Genomic DNA, 20872 nt, shown 5'->3' with positions numbered 1-20872 from the left:
CCCTCCCCCATTATCCACAAACCCTTCCGTAAATGTGGCATACAACAGTCCTATCTTAGTGATTCTCTGGGGGAAGGAAATGAAAGAGAGATAACTGTATTCCTCCCAAGGTCAAGTGTTAAAGGAACAGAGCACCTTAAGGATGGAACAGTATTATGGACCCAGTGATGGGGCACGTTGGCAGCAGTGTGGATGTGCTTGAGGACCATGAAAACATCAGTAATATGCATCAGCCTGAGCCAATTTTTTTAGGTATTTAGATTTAGATAGCCATTTATTTTAGATAAAGAAAAAGTAATCCTATAAGGTCAAAGGACATGGAAACCATTTAGTTATAGAAGAATACAATATAAAATATTTTAGAAGCTTCTAAAGTGAAAACAAGTCAGAACAAGCAAAGAAGAAAAGTAAGGTTACCTATAAAAGAAAGAGAAGCACATTAGTAGAAACTCCATCCCCCAAATCTGTACTACTAAATGCTGGAAGATCATGAAGCCCTCTTTCTCTTCCTTCCAGAGATGGGGTCTCACTATGTTGTCCAGGCTGGTCTCAAACCATTAAAGACTGGAAGATAATGAAACCCAGAGATTGGGTCTCCTTGTGTTACTTAGGCTGGTCTCAAATCCCTGGGCTCAAGGGATCCTCCTGCCTCAGCCTCCCCAGTAGTTGGTACTACTGACACACCATCAGGATATCACAGAATTACATCCACACACAGATACGGTTTACATGGGAAGACCAAAGAATGGCATCTTCAGACATGCAAGAACTCAGAAAATATACTTCTGCAGACTCTAAGAAAAAATATTGCTGAGCGCGGTGGCTCATGCCTATAATCCCAGCACCTGGGAGGCTGAGGCAGATGGACTGCCTGAGTTCACAGGTTCGAGACCAGCCTGAGCCAGAGTGAGACCCCGTTTCTAAAAAATAGCTGGGTGCTGTGGTGGGCATTTGTAGTCCCAGCTACTTGGGAGGCTAAGGCAAGAGGATCACTTGAACTTAAGAGTTTGAGGTTGCTGTGAGCTAAGATGTCACACTACTAAGTGTGACCAAGTGAAACTCTGTCTCAAAAGAAAAAAATATACATTAAATGAAAATGTACTTAAAAAAGAAAAGGAAAGGGTACGTTCTGCAAAGAATAATGGTAACCAATAAAAACAGTAAAGCTATAGGAAAGTCTAAAGAGTTTTTGATCACATGGATGTGAAATATCATGTAATAGTTAAGAAAAATAGTTTAGGACAGCAGTTCTCAAGCTGTGGGTTGTGACCCACAGGAACTGTATTAAAGGGCCGCGGCATTAGGAAGGTTGAGAACCACTGGTTTAGGGATACAGGGCAAAAATAAAAAGTTACAGGGAATTAAATTTCCAGGTTATTTCAACAAAACCTAGGAAATAAAAAAGATGTCAAAAATGTCTTACATGTTTTTGTCTTGCGAGGTGGCAGAATATTTTGGATGGTGGTTAATTTTTGACACTGATAGGGAACTAGAGATAAAACATGCTTGTTCAACATTCAAAGACAATCCCCAGAAGAAAAAAATAAAGGAAGAATAAGAATAAAAATTAGACATATTCTAAAAAAGAGAGGAAAATAAAGAAGTGTTCTGAGTGCCATGAAAGCTTATAAGCAAAATTCAAAGGCAGAATATGATCTGAGATAACCCATACCATAGCCACATAGGGCCACTTAAATTTAGATGAAAAGATTCCATTTCTCAGTCACACTTGCCAGATTTCAATTTCATAGGAGTTCCAGAGTTCAATGACTACCAAAGAGGATTTCTATTACCCCAAAAGTTCCAGCAAGACATTAATAGTGAAGGTAACCAATAAGCCCAGGTTAAACACGATCCCGCTGATACTTAACATATTAAATGTGAGTTACTTAAACTACCAAAGTGGCATCTCTAGGATATAAGATAACCAGGAGCTTTCCTTCTCTATACTTCATTGTTTGAATTTTTTATTTTTATTATTTCTTGAGAGTGTTTCACTCGTTTGAATTTTTTAAAAGCATTTTTTCCTTTTATCAAGAGTAAAAAGTCTTTCACATATTTTCAAATGGAATTACAACAAACCAATTGGTCCATTTCTCTCTTGCAGTAGAACTTGGTTCTATTAAAATAAAGTGATTTTTAACTAGATCTAGAGCATACACAGAGGGTGCCAAAAAATGTATACAGATTTTAAGAAACGAAAAAACTATTCAATTTGTAGTACTCAAGTCACGTTTGATTCTGCAATTACAAGAGGTTCCAAACATGACTTGTAGTCATCTGTTATTGGTACATATGGGGTATTATGATTTAATAATTTAATATAGTTATTTCCTTTCTTAAAATGTATATATCCCCTGGATACTCCTTGTATTTGTGCTATTAAACAAAAATGGCAAAATATGTGCCCTATTTAGACATTTTCTGTATTTTAGCCAACTTCTGGAAGAAGTTTGTTGTGGGCCAACGGGTGATTCAGATGCAAGTCTTAGCAGATATTCGATCATTTCAAACTGTTATTTCTTGAATTAGAAGAGGTCCCGGGGCAAATATCTCATTCAGATGTATGCAGTTGATAACAGATTAAATTTCGAAAAGGGCAACTTTGAGTTATCCCTTAAATTTTTGACAAGAAAAACCTCCTGTGAGTCATAGTAAGTTTTTGTATTTTACCACTGACACCATATAAGCGACTAAGGGAACAGTCCCATACTCAATTTTAATGATAGGCAAAGTCAGATATAACAGCATACTGCACAGAGAATAACTCCAATTTCTTCCCTAAATTGGGGGTGGTAGAAGAGGGGTTGTGTTTTTTGTTAAACGAATTCCAAAGCTTTCACCTTCACCCAATACCAGATCTTTAATATTTCTAAGCAAAAAAAAAAAAAAAAAATCTTTAAAATGTTTTAACCCTTGGCTGGGTGCCTGTAGCTCAGTGGTTAGGGCACCAGCCACATGCTCCGGGGCTGGTGGGTCCAAACCTGGCCTGGGCCTGCTAAACAAAACAAAACAAAACAGCCAGGCTCAGCACCTGTAGCTCAGCAGCTAGGGCAATAGCCACATACACAGGAGCCAGGGGGCAGCCTGGACCTGCCAAACGACAATGACAACTACAACCAAAAAATAGCCAGGGGCTATTGCAGGCGCCTGTAGTCCCAGCTATTTGGGAGCCTGAGGCAAGAGAATCGCTTAAGCCCAAGAGTTTGAGGTTGCTGTGAGCTGGGACACTACAGCACTCTACTGAGGGTGACAAAGTGAGACTTTGTCTCAAAAACAAACAAACAAAAAACCAGCCAGGGATTGTGGCAGGCACCTGTACTCCCAGCTACTAAGGCGGCTGAGGCAAGAGATTCACTTAAGCCTAAGAGTTTGAGGTTGCTGTGAGCTATGACACCATGGCACTGTACTGAGGGTGACAAAGTGAGACTGTCTCAATTTTTTAAAAAAAGTATTACCCGGCGGCGCCTGTGGCTCAGTCGGTAAGGCGCCGGCCCCATATACCGAGGGTGGCAGGTTCAAACCTGGCCCCGGCCAAACTGCAACCAAAAAATAGCCGGGCGTTGTGGCGGGCGCCTGTAGTCCCAGCTACTTGGGAGGCTGAGGCAAGAGAATCGCTTAAGCCCAGGAGTTGGAGGTTGCTGTGAGCTGTGTGAGGCCACGGCACTCTACCGAGGGCCATAAAGTGAGACTCTGTCTCTACAAAAAAAAAAAAAAAAAAAAGAATACCCCATACCTGTGGGTATTCTATAAAAAAAAAAAAAAAAAAGTATTACCCTTAAATACTAGAACTATTTCATATCTACTCTAGGGGTTAATTTACTCCTTTATATCGGCCAACAAAGACATGTTCACATATGTTTATTCTGATTCCCTATATAAATATTCTTGGTAGCTACTTCCTATTTCACCATAGTGAACAGCCAGGGAAAAGCTCTCCTAGGGGGAAGCGGATGAGAAACATCAATTTGTCTAGGAAACAGGGATTCTGCAAAACAGAGCTGGTAAACCAAGGAGGGAGGTTTGGTTTTGTTACCAACTTAAACACTAATTTTATTTGAGGCTAACTGTGTGATTTTGTTCCTAAATATGGGCAATAACTATACTGAATGTGCTGAGAGACCATAACTACTACCGAATGGATTGTGCAAATGGAGAAGATGCCCACTGACATGGCAAGGACAAGAAGATGTAGAGTTTCAGCTGATCCTTCAACAACATGCCCTGTCCTCCGCAGTTTCCCCAAATCTCTTTGTAAGAAACAAAAGTCACAAACACAGCAAAGATGATCAGAGTATTAAAGAACCTTCAGAATCTAGCTAACTTCAAATCCAGCTGTGATAACTCCTCCCAAGTTCATCCTACAGGTAATGGGTCCATTGCCACCCACTGCAGAACAGAAATCTTCAGTAATTTGGCTATTTCTAATAATTCATAAGGAAGCTGGACCAAAGGTAATAGTTGTTTCACACTCCCTCAAGCTCTGTCTAAAGACCTACCTACTTACTCATTCTAATTGCAAATCATGTTTTAAAGCAAGCTATCCACAAGATCTTTCTAGGCAATCCACTATTAGTCTGATTCTAATTGCCACATATTTTTTGAAAATAATAAAGCTATACTTCTTTGAATATAGCCTCATTAATTTCTTTCTTTTTTTTTTTGCAGTTTTTTTTTTTTTTTGGCCGGGGCTGAGTTTGAACCCACCACCTCTGGCATATGGGACCAGTGCCCTACTCCTTTGAGCCACAGGCCCCACCCAGCCTCATTAATTAAAACTGCCAATCTCTTCCTTCCCCAGTTTTTTTCTGCAATTCCTGAAATTTTTTTAGTGGTGTACCACTTCCATCCTTGGGGGGAGCAAATGCCTAGTTATAGAGCACATTTTCTGTGAAAAATAAGACAAAGATATTGCGGTTCAAGAATTTCACAATAGTTATGCCATTGTTTTTAATTAAACATAAAACATCTTATATTTCATTCATGGACTCTGAGCACTATTCATGAAATGAAATGCCCTTTTTAGGCCATAAAAAAATTCTATAAAAATAAAAATGCATGCAGTAATATTTACATTTTGGTGCAAAATAAGAATCTAATTGGTTATGTTCCTTTCATTTGAGGCTCTAGTTTCAATTTAATGTGCCTAAAACAACTAGTGAATAGATTATACTGAATGTACAATGGTGGGGCTAAATTAATTCTTTCAGGCCCCAAGGATACTATTCTGTAAATTACTGCCCTGGGTATTGACCACTGCCTAGTGGCTTCAAACTAATAATCTACTTTTAAAAGGTGAAGCATGTACCTGCTCATTCATCCAAAATCTTATTACTTGTTCCTTGTTTAAATTGGTGGAGAAGGAAAAGGCTAAGGGCAGAAAAGGACTCTTGACAATGTTAACATTTACAAACTTGAGCTACTTAAAGAAAATCTTGGTTTCTCCTGAGCCATATCATCAGAATAAGAGCCAAATAAAACACAATTATTCTCCCCAATCTGGCACACATTATAGAAACTCAAAACCAAAAAAGCAGTGAACATGAGCAGCAATTTGGAATTTTTACTAATCTCTTTACATTTTAAGAGAGTATAATAAACCCATTATATTAATCTTTTCCCATTAGAACCGTTTCATGTTATCTGCTCTTGGTAAAAATGTTAATATTTCAGTCTATGGGGCATCTCTGAAGTCTGATTAACCTTGCTAATATATTAAAGGTGCTGAGGTACAAAACGGAAAAATTCTGAAGGAGGCAAAGAGATGCCTTTGAATGATACTTTAGGAATTTCACCAGACTCCTGGAAGAGGTCGGGGCAAAGCCTGGATCAATTGGATGGGTAATTCTTTATTCCAAGGGCATTCTCAACTGCCTAAGCAAAGAAAGAAGTCCTAATCAAACACTCAACCTAGAACATCAATAATATAAAGAACAGAAGAAAAGAAAGAATTTAATATAAAGAATCTAATATAAAGAAAGAATTTCCATAAGCAGAAATCACAGTAGAGTGAAATCCAAGATCTCCTTAAAGATACTGGACAGGTATTGAAGTTATTTGGGTGGTCCATCAATCACCCTTGCATCTGGACCCTTTTCTAGCAACAGAACAATAGTTCTGTTTACAGAACTGTTACACTTAACATTTAGCTATCTATCACAGACAAATTTCCATCACTGCATAAAGAAAACTCAGGCTCAGAGATCTGTACAATTTCCTTAAAAACAAATTTCTAGACTCGAACATTTGATACTTGCAGCTGCCACTGAAGTATTCGCTGCAAAAATAAAAAAAGCAACTTAAAAAGGGGAGATAAGCGCAATCGGTTTTTCTTCTTCTTGATCTCTCGTTTAATATTTTATAACAAATTGATGGTCAGTAAAAGTTCCTTTCTTAAATAAATTGCAAGTAGATGTTAAATGGAATGCAAATGGTTTACACTTTCAATCATTGATCACGTGAAGAATCTCTTTATTGGCTTCGCGCCCACATGGCGCCGGCCACATGCACCGAGGGTGGTGGGTGGCGGGTTCAAACCAGGCCCGGGCCAGCTAAGCAACAATGATAACTGCAACAAAAACAACAGCCTGGCGCTGTGGCAGGCACCTGTAGTTCCAGCTACTTGGGAGGCTGAGGCAAGAGAATCGCTTAAGCCCAAGAGTTGGAGGTTGCTGTGAACTGTGACACCACAGCACTCTGCCGAGGGCGACATACCGGGAACTCTCGTCTCAAAAAAAAAAAAAAGATCTCTTCGTGAATAACCCAATCATGTTTTTAAGCTGACCCACTTCTCTCCATCCGTCGCTGGGGTTAGCAAAAATCTCGCTTCTTCCTGGAGGGAAGCAAGAACTGCCCCGCAGCCTGCGCACAGTTCGAATCCAGCTGGGAAAAAGGGCAAGGCAAATATCACTTTAGAAGGACACCAGTCTTTATTTAAAATGACCCCTGCCTCAAAAAGGAGAACGTCAATACTAGCCTTGACCTGAAGCAATCTCTTTTCTCCAACAGAAGAGCAAATCGAATCTGCAGGGGAGGAAGAGAGCGGGCCAAGTGCGAAGGATTAAGAAACCCAAGCAGGTGTTGAAAACGCTTGGTGCTTTTGGCTTTGGAGACCCAACACCAGCTTTGCAAGCGGGGTGCGGTCGGGTCTGCGCGGGCTCCGTTCAAGACCTCGCCCCAGCTCTGGAGAGCCGCGCTCGGCACCGGCAAGGCTGACTGTCTCCAGCAGCGTTCCCCTCCCGGCCGGGGAGGCAGAACTTTGCACACTTCGCCGCCAGCGGGCAACCCCCAGACTACCAGGGGGCACATCTCCACGCCACTCCCCACCATCTTCTTTTCTGGTGGTGGTGGCAGTTGGGGTAAAGGAGGGTTCGGAAGGGACTTGAAGAAGGGTGGCAAGGCGCAGGGGAGGTTGACTTCCCACCCACCGGCTGCAGCCGGCCGGGACGCGGCCGCCACAAAGGGATGGGCGTCGCGCCTCTCCTCGGTTCCCACTGAGAGCCGCACGCTGGCAAGGGCTGCGCAACGCCTCCACCGGGCTGGGGCCGCGGGCGCCGGAGGGGTGGGCGAGGCCGGCTTGCGGGGGCGCTCGGCAGGTGACAGCCCCGGGGCCCCAGCCTCCCCACCCACCCGGGCCTCGCCTCCAGGCGTTCTCCTCCTCTCCCGCCTGCTGCGCTACCAGGACCCAGCTGTGGTCTCTGCGCCCCGGCTAAAGCCATCTCGGGTCCGAGCGGCCGACCGAAGGGCCCCGAGACCCGGGAGTGGGCGTTCAAGCCGGAGCCGCGAGGCGGGGTGCAGTCCCCGCCCTGTCGCGCCCAGTGGCGCCAGCGCACCGCCCCTACCCTTTGGTGTGCTCGGTCTCCTCCTCATTGTCCCCGTCTATCCCGCACGTGTCCTGGTCGTCCAGCTCCAAGCTCTGCAGGCTGGCCGCAGACTCGCTGTCCTCCGCCATCGCGGCGGCGCGGGCTGGGGAGGCGGCGCTGGAGGCCGGGCGGGCGCGAGGCGGGCGGGGCGGGCGGGGCGGGGGCTGGCAGCTCCCTCTAGTGCCGCCCGCCATCCTGCTGGAGTCCGCGGGCCCGGGCGCCGCGCCGGCCCCACCTCCTGTCTGACGGGCCCCGCCTCTCTCCGGCCCCGCCCACCTCGGCCGGCCGGCGGGCTGCGGTGCAACGCGCTTCCGGGCTCCGGGCGACGGGGGCGGAGTCGGGGGGCGTCCTGGATCCCGCCGCCAGGTAAGACCAGCAAAGTCACGCCGAGCGGCTAATCTGCCCGGGGCTCGGCTCCGAAGGCTACAAAGTGCGGGACGGCCATCCCGAGCGCCGACATTTTTGGAACACTGGCCTCACGGCGATTTTAGATCTGCACGAGTCTCGGAGCACTCTCAACGTGGGCGGGGCTTTCTGCTCAGAAGGGGGCGTGCCGAGGCCACGGCTTCCAGAAACTCTCCGCTCTAAAAAATTCCACGTCATAACGATCTAATAAGTTATAAAATCAAAGGCAAAGTCAAGAGTGCTTCCAACCTTCCACTGCCCTGTACCAACTAGGCTCGTAGACGTAAACTCTTGACGGAAAAATTTTTGAGCTGCCTATTTTGGCTGGCTACCACAGCCGGTCAGCTCCCACCAGAACAGCTATCTCGGGGGAGATGGGGACGTTGTCCACGGTGCTAGGGGATTGGCTAATTTCAGGCAGGCCACTCTGGCTTCCCCAAAGTCAAGGTCATGACCTAGATTTCCAGGCAAACATTCGTGGCCTTCTGGCCTGTCTGTCCTAGGGAACAGAAGGGAGACCCTGCAGGACTGCCAAATAAAAGGTGCTTAGCAGCACCTCTGCTTCTCTGAGATGGGTAGTGTCCAAAGGTTCTGCCATCTCTGTGGTGGTTTTACACAGATGGTCATCAAAAACTGCTGAGTGAGAAAACGAGACCTTAAAAAGCCACCTGAGTCATCGTTTCTAGGCCTTTTGCCTAAAATCAAGTACAGTCTCTGTTCTTATCAGCTTAGAACTTTTGGGTGTGAATCCTTTGTTTGCAGAAGATGTTAGGAGTATTGTATGGTTATCTGTTTTTCCCCCAAGGGAGACTTTGTCCTTAAAATACAATGAGATACTAGTATCTAAAGATGGAAACTGCGGAGTGATTTCAAAGTCCATCAGTTTTTTGATTGACCAACTTGACCCACTTAAGTTTCTGTAAGAAATGCGAATGGAACCAAAACACAAAGGAAATACAATGATATTATCTTTAACAATTGTAGCTTTTTTCTGAGGCAGAAAGTCAGGTTGGCTTCTGGCTTCAAACTCCAGGATAAAGTCACTTACAGATGAATGAGATTCCTTGAGCTCATCTCTATGAAAATGGGTAGTTGGGTAACTATCCTGCTTGGATAAGCAGTGGGAGCCTGACCCAGACCAAGCCCGTCAGATCAACCACTGTAGCCTGTCAAAAGAGTTCTCTAGAAGATTTTTAAAAACACAAAGCAAAGGAAACTCAGCAGCTGTATATTCATTTGAATTTTCAAGAAACTATTGACTAAGAACTTCTCAAAAGAGAAAAGGAAAACAAATAATCCTGGAGAAATAAAAAAAAAATACCAGTTTAAATGCATACTAGAAAATAATAGCAAACAAGGAACAACTGTCCCCAGAATGGAAAGAAATTATATAATACAAATGTTTTATATTTATATAATGCAAATGTTTCTCAGCATTAATTTTTGGAAGGAGGAAAAAAATTACAGATGACCCTGAGTTATTCCTAAATCCTCAATCCCATTGTCCTATATAAAACCCTGTGTTTCTAAAAATGTTTACTTCTTTCCCTGGCTTATTCCCAGAGTTTGAAGAATTGGAACCACGTGGCATCTTCTGCCATCTAAGATCCAGATTTGGGAGGAAGGAGTTACTGTAGGGTGATTGCCAGTGTGTTAAAGAAGCCTTTGGGAATTTCTTAGTTTGCCTGGCTCATCTCCTGTTATAGATATAAAACAATAGTTGTTGGATAATTTGTCTTGTTTTACTTAAGCTATTACAACTTTTTTGTAAATTGTGGTAAAATACATGCAACATAAAATGTACTATCCTAACCATTTTTAAGTGTAAGGTTCAACAGTGTTAACATATACTCACATGTGGTGCAACCAATCTCTAGAAATTTGCAAAACTGAAATTCTACACCCCTTTAAACAATTACTCATTTCTTCCTCTCCTTAGACCTAGCAGCTACCGTTCTACTTTCTTTTTCTGAGTTTAACTATGCTAGCTACCTCATAAAGTATCTTTTTGTGACTATTTTATTTCACTTAGCACAATGTCTTCAAGACTCATTCATATTATAGCATGTATCAGAATTTCCCTCCTTTATTAGAGATAAATAATATCCCGTTGTGTATATAGACCATATTTTGTCTATCCATTCTTCCATGGGTGGAGACTGGGTTGCTTCAGCCTTATGAGCTATTGCGAGCTATGCTGCTATGAACCTGGGTATACAAATATACCCGACTTTCAATTATTTGAGACTTTGCTGTCCAGTTCTTTTGAATATGTATTCCAGAAGTAGAATTGCTAAATCATAGAGTTATTCTCTTTAATTATTTTGAGCATCTACCATGCTGTTTTCTGTAGAAGCTGCACCATTTTACATTCCCATCAACAGTGCACAAGAATTCCAATCTCTCCATGCTTATTTTCTGGGGTTTTTTTTTTTTTTTTTTTGGTAGTAGCAAATAGTAGTATCCTATGGGGTATCAGGTGATGAAAAGTCTTTATATAACCAGGTTCTTATATATAACCCATGTTTCTGTTTATGAAGTACATTAATAAAGTTTTAAAAGCCACATATAATTCAGGGATTGACCAATGATAGGCACTGTTATCCATAGAGAATATGCAGTGACATATTTAGAGATGCCTTAATTACAGTGAAAAATTTACACAAGTCAATATATCATTGGAAGTGTATAAGGTATTACCTGTAAAGTCATACTACATAGTACTTGACCTGAAGACATAATTGAATATTCTTTTTTATTTTCATCTTTGAAAACTATGATACAAATAGAAAGAAGGGGTGAAGAATAAGATTCTAGAGAGAGGAAATAAAAAGGAATTTGACAACAGAACTCCAAAGGAAAGGCTAAAGATGCTCGTGTTATTAATCCTGGAAATGTAAAGGTTCACCTTGAAACTGTACATGGAGGGCCCAACCTACTCTTCTCATTTCTTTAAAGGGTGGTAGGCTGGGTGTGGTGGCTCCTGCCTATAATCCTAACACGCTGGGAGACCAATACAGGTGGATTGCTTTAGCTCACGAGTTGGAGACCAGCCAGCAAGAGCAAGTGCAACCCCATCTTTATAAATAAAAAATAAAGAGTGGTGGACATTATAGTTCAGAGAGATTTAATGAACTGGAAGGCAGAATCTGAGTAAATGACCCAGAATGCAGTTCAGAGAAATGAAAAGATGAACAACTTAAAGAAGTGAAGAGATAGGGGGTGACAGGACCAGGCCTTGCACGCTTCTGTTCTGCCCTGGGAACCACACCCCATTGCAAGTCCAAGCTGGGGCAGCCTGCTGGCCGGGTGGGGAAGTACAGCTGAGCTGAGTCCGCACAAGGCTCCTACCTGGAATCTCTGAGCACAGACACGTGAGGGTACCCAGCTGAAGTCAGCATAACTTCCCAGTTGGCCCACAGACTTGTGAGAGAGAAGTCTTAAGACAGTATGGTCAAGCGATTGTTGTCTTGAACATGTGGAGTGTTTTATTTTGAAGCAGCAACTAACCAACATGCAGAAAATCAAAAACCAAAAGAAAATCTTAAAAGATGGAGTCATTTCTTACAATCATGATCACTGTCTGGACACTGGGGTGTGACTGCAAAACATTCATGCCAAACCCTCATTTTACGCTTTCCACTCTGTGTTCACAAAAGCAAAGCCCGTTACTTTTGCGTCATGCTGACTGTTCCTGAGAGCTGGTTGCTTCAAATTCATGTTTAGCTTGACCTTAAAAGGGGGAGGGGGCTGCATTTTTAATTTTCAACGAACCCTACAACCAACCACCCTGTACCTTTTGTCCCTGTACATTTGAGAAGCACTTCTTGTGGTCAGCCTGAGTGTAACTTCCACCTCTCGCTGCTTAGTATTCTGCTGAAAGTTTTTCATCTGTGTTCAGACCAGCAGGGTGGTGCTGCAGAAATGTTGCAGATCAGCTGTGTTCTAGAACTTCGCTGTTGGCAAGCATGCCTTGTCCCTGTAGGACAAGATGGGGCTGGAGAGTGATGCCAGTGGAAGTTGTAAAGGACACAGAGATGGTGCCACAGCAGATGGAAGGGTGCGTTCGTCTAGGAGTTGGGAGGTGCCTTAATTCTATAAGTAGGGTCACCTTGAAACTGCACTGCTGGCCGAACTTCTCAAATACATATAGGCATTGCCTATCATTGGATAGATTATTGCCAAAATCCACTAGTTCTATCTTACACTTCCTTTCTCCATATTGGCACACTCAACAGGGAGAGCTTTTATTTTTAGCTGTTTAAAACAATTTTTTAATTGACATATTATTATACAGATAGAGGGTGCCCAGAAATGTATACACATTTTAAGAATGGAAAAAAACTATTAAATTTGTAATAATATGTAGTGACAATGAAAGGTGAATACAAGTCACGCTGGACTTTTGCAATTATAAAGGGTGTTCAAAGTGGTCACTGTTAGCATCCAGACACTTCCACCGCTGGAGCGACAGTGTGAGGCCTCCCGGATCTTGCCTTCTGCCCACTACACAGTACACTGCGTCTCACACTTACCACGCACGTGTGCAGTTAGGGGCGTTGGAGGTTCTGTAGCATACCCATGCCTCTATTGCTGGCATACTTCTATGATGCTCTCGAATTTCAAGTGCCACTTCAAAATGGTCTTGGAATGACCACATGCTTCTGCAATTTTCTTTGCCTTTTCTACCCATCGCACAATGACCCTGGCATTCATTCGATTAATGGCATCTTTGGAGCGAACGTCATAGTCTACATTGCTATCATAATTCAATTTAATCCATTCAACTTTAAAAAGCAATACCCTCATACCATTTCTTACGATGCGTATATATTTTTTGGGCACCGCAGGTATTATGGGATATGGTGTGATATTTTGATACCCAGGTACAAGGTGTAATGATCAAATCAGAGTACATTGGCAAATCTGTCATCTCAAACGTTTATCATTTCTTTTTTTTTTTTTTTTTTGTAGAGACAGAGTGTCACTGTACTGCCCTCGGGTAGAGTGCCGTGGCGTCCCACAGCTCACAGCAACCTCTAACGCTTGGGCTTACGCGATTCTCCTGCCTCAGGTTTATCATTTCTTTACATTGGAAGCATTCAAAAGTTTTTCTTTTAGCTAGTTGAAAATATAGGCAGTTCCTGAGTTATGAACGAGATAGGTTCTATAGGTTTTTTCTGAAGTTGAATTTGTATGTAAGTTGGAACATTAACCTATGATCTGTAATAGCCTCCATTTGTAAGTGCAAGTTATATGCCAGTCTGGTGTTTGTAACTCAGGGGTTGCCTGCACATAATAAATTGTTAACTGTAATCACCGTACCATGCTAGTTAGAATTTAGTCCTAACTCGCTGTGATTGGTTAACTGTGTCCACCCTTCCCCCTCCTCCCTACCTTCAGGAGATCAATTTTTTTGGCTTTCACTTTTGAGTGAGAACATCAAGTACTTATCTTCTTGTGCCTGGCTTATTTCAGTTAGCATAATGTCCCCCAGGGACCTTTTAAAAGTCTAGCGGCTGAGATATCCAAGCAGAATGTCCCCTTATCATGGAGCTTCGTAGAAACTCCAAGTACAGTGATAGGAGGGAGAGAGACGATTTAACTTGTGTCTTCTGGGAGCAGAGCTTTCTTCCAGGAGTTCTACATGAGTGCCTGGTTCTTCCCACTCTTTCGAAAGCAAAATATGTGAGAGGGGAAGAGAGGAGGAAATCTATGTAAAAAGCAAAAGAGGAGAGAATGCTCTCCCACCGCTAGACCTTTTATCTTTATCTAAGATAATGCCATCCTGGCAGCTCTCCCAAGCACTCCTGGGTTCAGGGAGAAGTCAAGCCTGCTTCCATGTGAGTTGCTAAAGATACAACTTTCAGCTATTCCCAGATGGTGGTCTTAAAGAGAAGGATATCAGGACAGGAAGGAGAAATAGAAGACATTTAGCGGTCTTCATTTCAAGCATTAGCTTCAGTAAAAGTATGAAAGGAATAAAAAAGATCAAACACTGCAGTGGCTCCACAGCTTGGGCAAGCCCATGGTGTGCACCTCTTCTCAACTCTGAGTTCAGGGATACCATCTGGGTGGGTTGACACAGCCATAGAGGGTGTATTTACAGTACAGAACCAACAGAGGCTGCAAATCTGGGCTTCTGCCCCAGGAGATCTGGTCATTAATCATTTAACAGGTCAGCAGCTGCTGCTGTGTGTTTTAAAAATGAATTGATCATTGGTAAATAGAGGGAAGGACAGATACTTGATAAAGAAAGACACCGAAAATGTTATTTGTAGAATCTACTGAGTGGATATATGGAGAGTCACCGTGCAAGTAATTTATCTCTGTTTGAAACTTTTCCTAATAAAATATCAGGGGGGGGAAATCCTAAAAATATGAAAACCAACTAATCAAACTGTAACCGATAAACTCAGGGGTAAGTAAACCCTTTTGTTGGAACTTAAAGAATTAAAGTTAACAAGTGCTTAGGGCTGTTGAAACCCGAATCCAGACTTCATGGGGTCAAGGTGTCTGAAGGGCAAAGCTCCAGGAGGAAGTGGTTCCCAGAGGCGGAGCTTCAGATATCAACCCCCAGGAGGATGTAACCACCATTCAGGAAGTATAGTTTCATCAGATCTGCCACCAGAGCAGCCACTTGGAAAATCTGGAAAAAAGCAGCAGTTCCCTGGTCTCTCGGTTCACAAAAATGAATCCTTGCAGGGTCAAGAGTGTTAAGGTTGGCTAATCTAACTCCATCTTGAAAAGCCATTCTGTGAGGTGGACACAGATCAGAGAGAGACCCCAATGACAGACCAGCCCAATTACAGACCAACCGGCGAGAAATATGCTGACACTCTGATAAGAAAGAAGAACCTGCCAGGGCGGCGCCTGTGGCTTAGTGAGTAGGGTGCCGGCCCCATATGCCGAGGGTCGCGGGTTCAAACCCAGCCCCAGCTGAACTGCAACCAAAAAATAGCCGGGCGTTGTGGCGGGCGCCTGTAGTCCCAGCTGCTCGGGAGGCGGAGGCAGGAGAATCGTGTAAACCCAAGAGTTAGAGGTTGCTGTGAGCTGTGTGACGCCACGGCACTCTACCCAAGGGCGGTACAGTGAGACTCTGTCTCTACAAAAAAAAAAAAAAAAAGGAAGAACCTGCCAGGAGAGTTCCAGTAACATCTTTAATGTCCTAATGAGAACAACACTTTGGTGGTCTTTGATAGAAACCATAACCCCCTCTAACCAGCTGTATAAGACAGGCCTCCCTCCCTAAATCCCTGCTAACACCCTTGAGATCTTGGGCCACTTGCACCCAAGTGTTAAAATAAACACTTTGGTCTCCAGTGTTCTGATCCACTTCTTTCTTCCGTTTTTACCTATCGAAGAGTTAATTGCTAAACTTGGTATTGTTCTAATTAAGACAAGTAAAACAAAAAAAGTGATGTTTATATAGTTTCCCCATTTTTACCAAGAATACCTATTGTTTATTGAAGTCCCCTGCTGTATAAGACACTTGTTTTATACATATCATTATTTTTAACATATTATTTTTTAATTATTACTATTTTTTTTTTTTTTTTAGAGACAGAGTCTCACTTTATCACCCTCAGTAGAGTGCCATGGCTCACAGCAACCTCCAACTCCTGGGTTTAGGCGATTCCCTTTTCTCAGCCTCCCAAGTAGCTGGGACTAGACTACAGGTGCCCGCCACAACACCTGGCTATTTTTTTGTTGCAGTCTGGCCGGGGCTGGGTTTGAACCCACCACCCTTGTATATGGGGCCAGTGCCCTACTCACTGAGCCACAGGTGCCGCCCTTTAACGTATTATTATAAGATACGTACCATGCGATCTACCTTCTGAAGAGATTTTAAAGTGTACAATTAGTATTTTTTTTAATTTATTGATCTTTTCTCTTGTTTTTCTAGTTTCTATGTTTTTGTTTTTTTGTTTTTTTTTTTTTTTTTGAGACAGAGCCTTAAGCTGTCACCCTGGGTAGAGTGCTGTGACATCACAGCTCACAGCAACCTCCAACTCCTGGGCTCAAGCAAGTCTCCTGCCTCTGCCTCCCAAGTAGCTGGGACTACAGACGCCTGCCACAACACCCGGCTATTTTTTGGTTGCAGCCGTCATTGTTGTTTGGCGGGCCAGGGCTGGATTCGAACCTGCCAGCTCAGGTGTATGTGGCTAGCACCTTACCCGCTTGAGCCACAGGTGCCGAGCCACAATATAGTATTGTTAACCAGAGGCACGATCTTCCACAGCAGAACTTTAGAATTTCTTTATCTTATATAACTGAAACTTAAAACTCATTGATTTTTAATCCTCACAGACAGCCTGAAAAATATATTTAACTCTTCCCATTTTTCAGGGAGAAAATAGCAAGAGAGATTAAATAATTTATCCAAACTCACTGAGCAAATGCCTGACACAGGATTCAAACCCAGGTCTATGTATCTCTAAAGCTGACGGGCATCTCTGGTTTTGCTCTGTACTTTCCAAAGAGTCCAAAGAAAATGTTTCTTTCAATGTTGTTATGCAGAACTCTTTGCCAATAAAATTATTACCTTGTGTTATGTATATAATTATTATAGTATAATTGTATTAATATATATTGTTGCATATCATATACATACATTGTATAATAACAATCAATCATAGTAATTATTGTATATATAATTCTTACTTTAATAATTAAATGGTGTATAATTTTAATAATATGTAACTATTATCATGCTTTTTTTCCTCTGAAGCACTTCATTTTGTTTTATTCTGACAGCTCCTCTGTTGTGTGGCACATGTAGTTATTGACATTTCCTCTAAGGGGTGACAGCAGCAAGGCAAGGGGAAGTTATGCGGCTTACCCGGGTAGACTACACTCAGCACTCTCCCCGCCTGCCCCATGTGCTGTTGGGACCCCTCACACTCATGTCTCTGCTGATCTCTGTAGAGCCTGTTTCCCCAACTTTGTCAACTACCCTTCCACCATTTGGTAACAAAGGTGGGGACAAGAGAAAATGGCTCCCAAGTTCAGTAGTTCTTAATCTTGAATACAGTGAATTTTCTAGCGCTCACTCTGACTAGCTAGATAGAAGTTCAAGTATATTCTAATAGTCCCTGCAAGGGACTTGAGTTGAAAGAAGAATTTAAAAAGGAAATAAAAATGTAAAAGGACTTTTTTAGATGGAGAGGCACAAACCCACCTTGCAGGTACTGCTGATGTTGGTTTGGAGAGAAGGGGACCCCAGGGAACTGTGATGTTGTCAGTTGATAAAGACACAAGACAGGATTCTGTGCATGAGAATCAGGGCACTGTCCTAAGTGCTTGGAAGATGTCACAGATCCCGTGTCCACGAATTCTGGACACATACTCTGTTAAGAGGTTTTTGGGTGGACGAGAAGGTTGAGTGGAGACAACATCAGGTTGCCCACGTGTCAACACCACCTAGAAGCTGAGTGCCACTGCGGGAGATGGGACCGGGAGGCTGAGTTTCATCCTCATGGGGAGGGGGGGTGGAGCTCACTCCCAGAGCTCAATTTCCTGCCCCCTCACCCTCTGCTGCCACCTCCTCCAGGCCATGAGGCACTTAGGGGTAAAGTCCATTAGCCCACAATAGATGCTGAAAAGAATTCTCTCCTCCCCTTCTCTCCCCTCCCCCTTCCTCTCTCCCCTTCTGGTCCTTCCTTCAAGCCATCTCTAGAAAAGCTTCATATTTGCCACTTTGAGATGCCTGGGATGGTGCATTCACCTGGCCTTGCCGGCAGGTGAGTTGATTTTTCCAGTCGTGGCCCTGGTCTATGTTTGGGGGTGAGGCGTCTCTGGTATGGTGACAATGGAATGTGCCTGCACTGTTGTTGGAAGGACAAATTGGTGTGACCTTCTGGAGAATAATTTGGTAACCTCTATGAGAAATTTACTCTTTGTTTTGTTGTTGTTGTTTTTAGACTGCTGTGGTATCACAGCTCACAGCAACTTCAAACTCTTGGGCTTAAGGGTTCTCTTGCCTCAGTCTCCCAAGTAGCTGGGACTACAGGCGCCTGCCACAACACCCGGCTATTTTTTTGTTGTTATTACAGTTGTCATTGTTGTTTTAGCTGGCCCAGATTGGGTTCGAACACACCAGCATTAGTGTATGTGGCTGGCACCCTAACTACTGAGCTACCGGTGCCACCCAGGAATTTACTCTTTGGACACATCTCAAAGGCTCACAAAGACATACAAGGACACGCACCACAACATCTTTTGAGAAACAAGATGTTAATGGAACATTTCGTGTTGTCTCAGAAATGAGGTGACAGTCCCAAAGCTGAGACTAAGGGGTGCTAACCCCCATATTTGAAGGAGTAGCTAAGAGGTGGCAGGACCAGTCTAGGGGCCAATAGTCCACCACTCCCTGCACCTTCTTGTGACAGAAGTCCAGGTGTTAGAAGACCATGAGAGTTCAAGGTCAGAGCTACTACCTTCCTTCCCCAGAAGCTATTGGAGTGGGGCTGTAAGAGAAACTCAGAGGCTGAGTATGCTTGCTGGAAGGGAAGACTGCAGTCTCATTCCTGAGCTAGATGCTTGCTGAGATGCAGAAACTCACAGGCTCTCTTGCTGCAGGACTTGTAAGAGAGTTCTCGAAAAAGCCAGACATATTTCTTCAGATACTGCGAGCAGACAAACAGATCAAAACTGGTTCTTGCTTCTCCCCTGCGTAATTTTAAAATGAGAGCCTTGCTGGGGCAATCAGGGTTGTGTGTGTGTCCCAAGGAGCAAGCAGACACCAAAAAAGATGGCTGGACTTGAGTTGACCCGCTGGTATCCCACCCAAGAAGCTATTTGTCTACAAGAAGTGTGGATTTTATGGAGGTCACTACAAAAGTTTTGAGACAGACTGTGTTATGGTCCATTATTTTACTTCTGAGAAACAGTCAACAGCATCCTTTCTGATTCACCTGTGCAAGTTTCAGCTTTCCCGGTTTATTGGTGGTGCTGGGAAGGCTTCATTTGTTTCCGTTCGTGTAAATTTTATATTTCTTGATTTTTGTGTATCTCAAAACTTTCATAATGACCCACATATGACCAGGTGCAGGGGTTTGTGGAAGGAATTAGAAGTCATCCCCGGGCGGCGCCTGTGGCTCAGTGAGTAGGGCGCCGGCCCCATATTCCGAGGGTGGCGGGTTCAAACCCAGCCCCGGCCAAACTGCAACAAAAAAATAGCCGGGCGTTGTGGCGGGCGCCTGTAGTCCCAGCTGCTCGGGAGGCTGAGGCAAGAGAATCGCGTAAGCCCCAGAGCTGGAGGTTGCTGTGAGCCATGTGACGCCACGGCACTCTACCGAGGGCAGTAAAGTGAGACTCTGTCTCTACAAAAAAAAAAAAAGAAGTCATCCCCACGCCAGGGAATTTTTGGGCTTCCAAAGGACTTGTGCAAAAGCACCATGAAGGAACCAATTTTTTGACTGCCTGCCATGCAACAGGCATTGATAACCAAGAGAAGATCGCGTCTGCACCGCCTAAGTAGAACAAGTTATACCACTTTCTTCTGATCCCTCCTCCCTAACCATCTCGACTCTGGAGGAGCCAGCAGCCACCGAGAGTGGGGAGGTCTCAGGACCTCAAGGAAATACCAGAAACAAAGGTGGGCGAGAACTTGGCACTGGGTAGAAGATTGAAGTTTTAAACACGACCTGACTGGAGTGAATATTTTTGTACCTGCAATGGTAGACGCGTAGAATTACTGCAGTCCAGGCATCACGCCAAACACAGAAGAGCTTCCATTCCAGGGAAAAAGGTTTATTGCTGTCTATTGGCTTTTCATCCTGGTGAAGACCAAACGTTCACATAGCCTTGTTTTGAAGGCTTGTTGTGAAGACAGATAGGACTTCACACCATCGCTGGTGCGAGTTTCCTGGAGGAGTGGAGAGCTCCAAGATGCATTTTCAATTAAATGAAGAATTCTTGGATCTTGGGCAGAGAACAGGCGCCTCTGATGACAAGTTATAGGAGAAAGAAGGAAACCAAATGTCTTTTTGCATAATTGGCAGAGAAAGGACTCCATAAATGGAACTGGGAGGTGATATAATCAAGGATAATTTGATAAAAGAGTCTCGAATTCACATGGAAGTTGAGTCTGCTGCAGATGCACTCACTGATTATGTTATCAAAGGTGCAGGTGAGAGAAATAGATTTTAACTTCAGTTTTTTGTACCATGGGTAGGGAAGGGAGTCTGTACGCAAGACTGCTGGTTAGTGTGTTTTATTTCAGATAAGAAATGACCCAATCCATCCCAGGGACTCTATGGTGAAGGAAAAAACCAAACCAAGAGTGTAGTTGAGCCAGTTGCAGGAAGGAATGGAAGATTATTTACAGGTTTCTTCCTTATGGAGAGTAACAATGGATCATCAGATGATCTAGGGAAAATGTGTTAGTCGCTTAGATATAGTTACTGGGCTTTCTTTTAAAGACAATGAAGCATGATTGCATTCTAAATTAATTCCCGGCATGCCAGCCTTTGAATTTTTCTTTTTTTTTTTTGTAGAGACAGAGTCTCACTTTATGGCCCTCGGTAGAGTGCCGTGGCCTCACACAGCTCACAGCAACCTCCAACTCCTGGGCTTAAGCGATTCTCTTGCCTCAGCCTCCC

General features: G+C 43.5%; 1 protein-coding gene across 1 annotated transcript in view; it reads right to left on the bottom strand.

Annotated features, from left to right (window-relative positions):
- Nucleotides 1-8139, bottom strand: part of NMT2 (N-myristoyltransferase 2) — a 45758-nt gene extending 37619 nt beyond the window's left edge. The window contains exon 1 of the mRNA XM_053572901.1: nt 7842-8139. Within this exon, the coding sequence (XP_053428876.1) occupies nt 7842-8056 (215 nt within the window). The 5' untranslated portion in view covers nt 8057-8139. The remainder of the gene's footprint in view (nt 1-7841) is intronic.
- Between the last annotated feature and the right edge of the window lie 12733 nt (nt 8140-20872).

The sequence above is a fragment of the Nycticebus coucang genome, chromosome 20 (genome assembly GCF_027406575.1).
Source record: "Nycticebus coucang isolate mNycCou1 chromosome 20, mNycCou1.pri, whole genome shotgun sequence".
Taxonomy (NCBI): domain Eukaryota; kingdom Metazoa; phylum Chordata; class Mammalia; order Primates; family Lorisidae; genus Nycticebus; species Nycticebus coucang.
The sequence above is the reverse complement of the archived record's forward strand: the minus strand, read 5'-3'. Positions and strand labels throughout refer to the sequence as shown.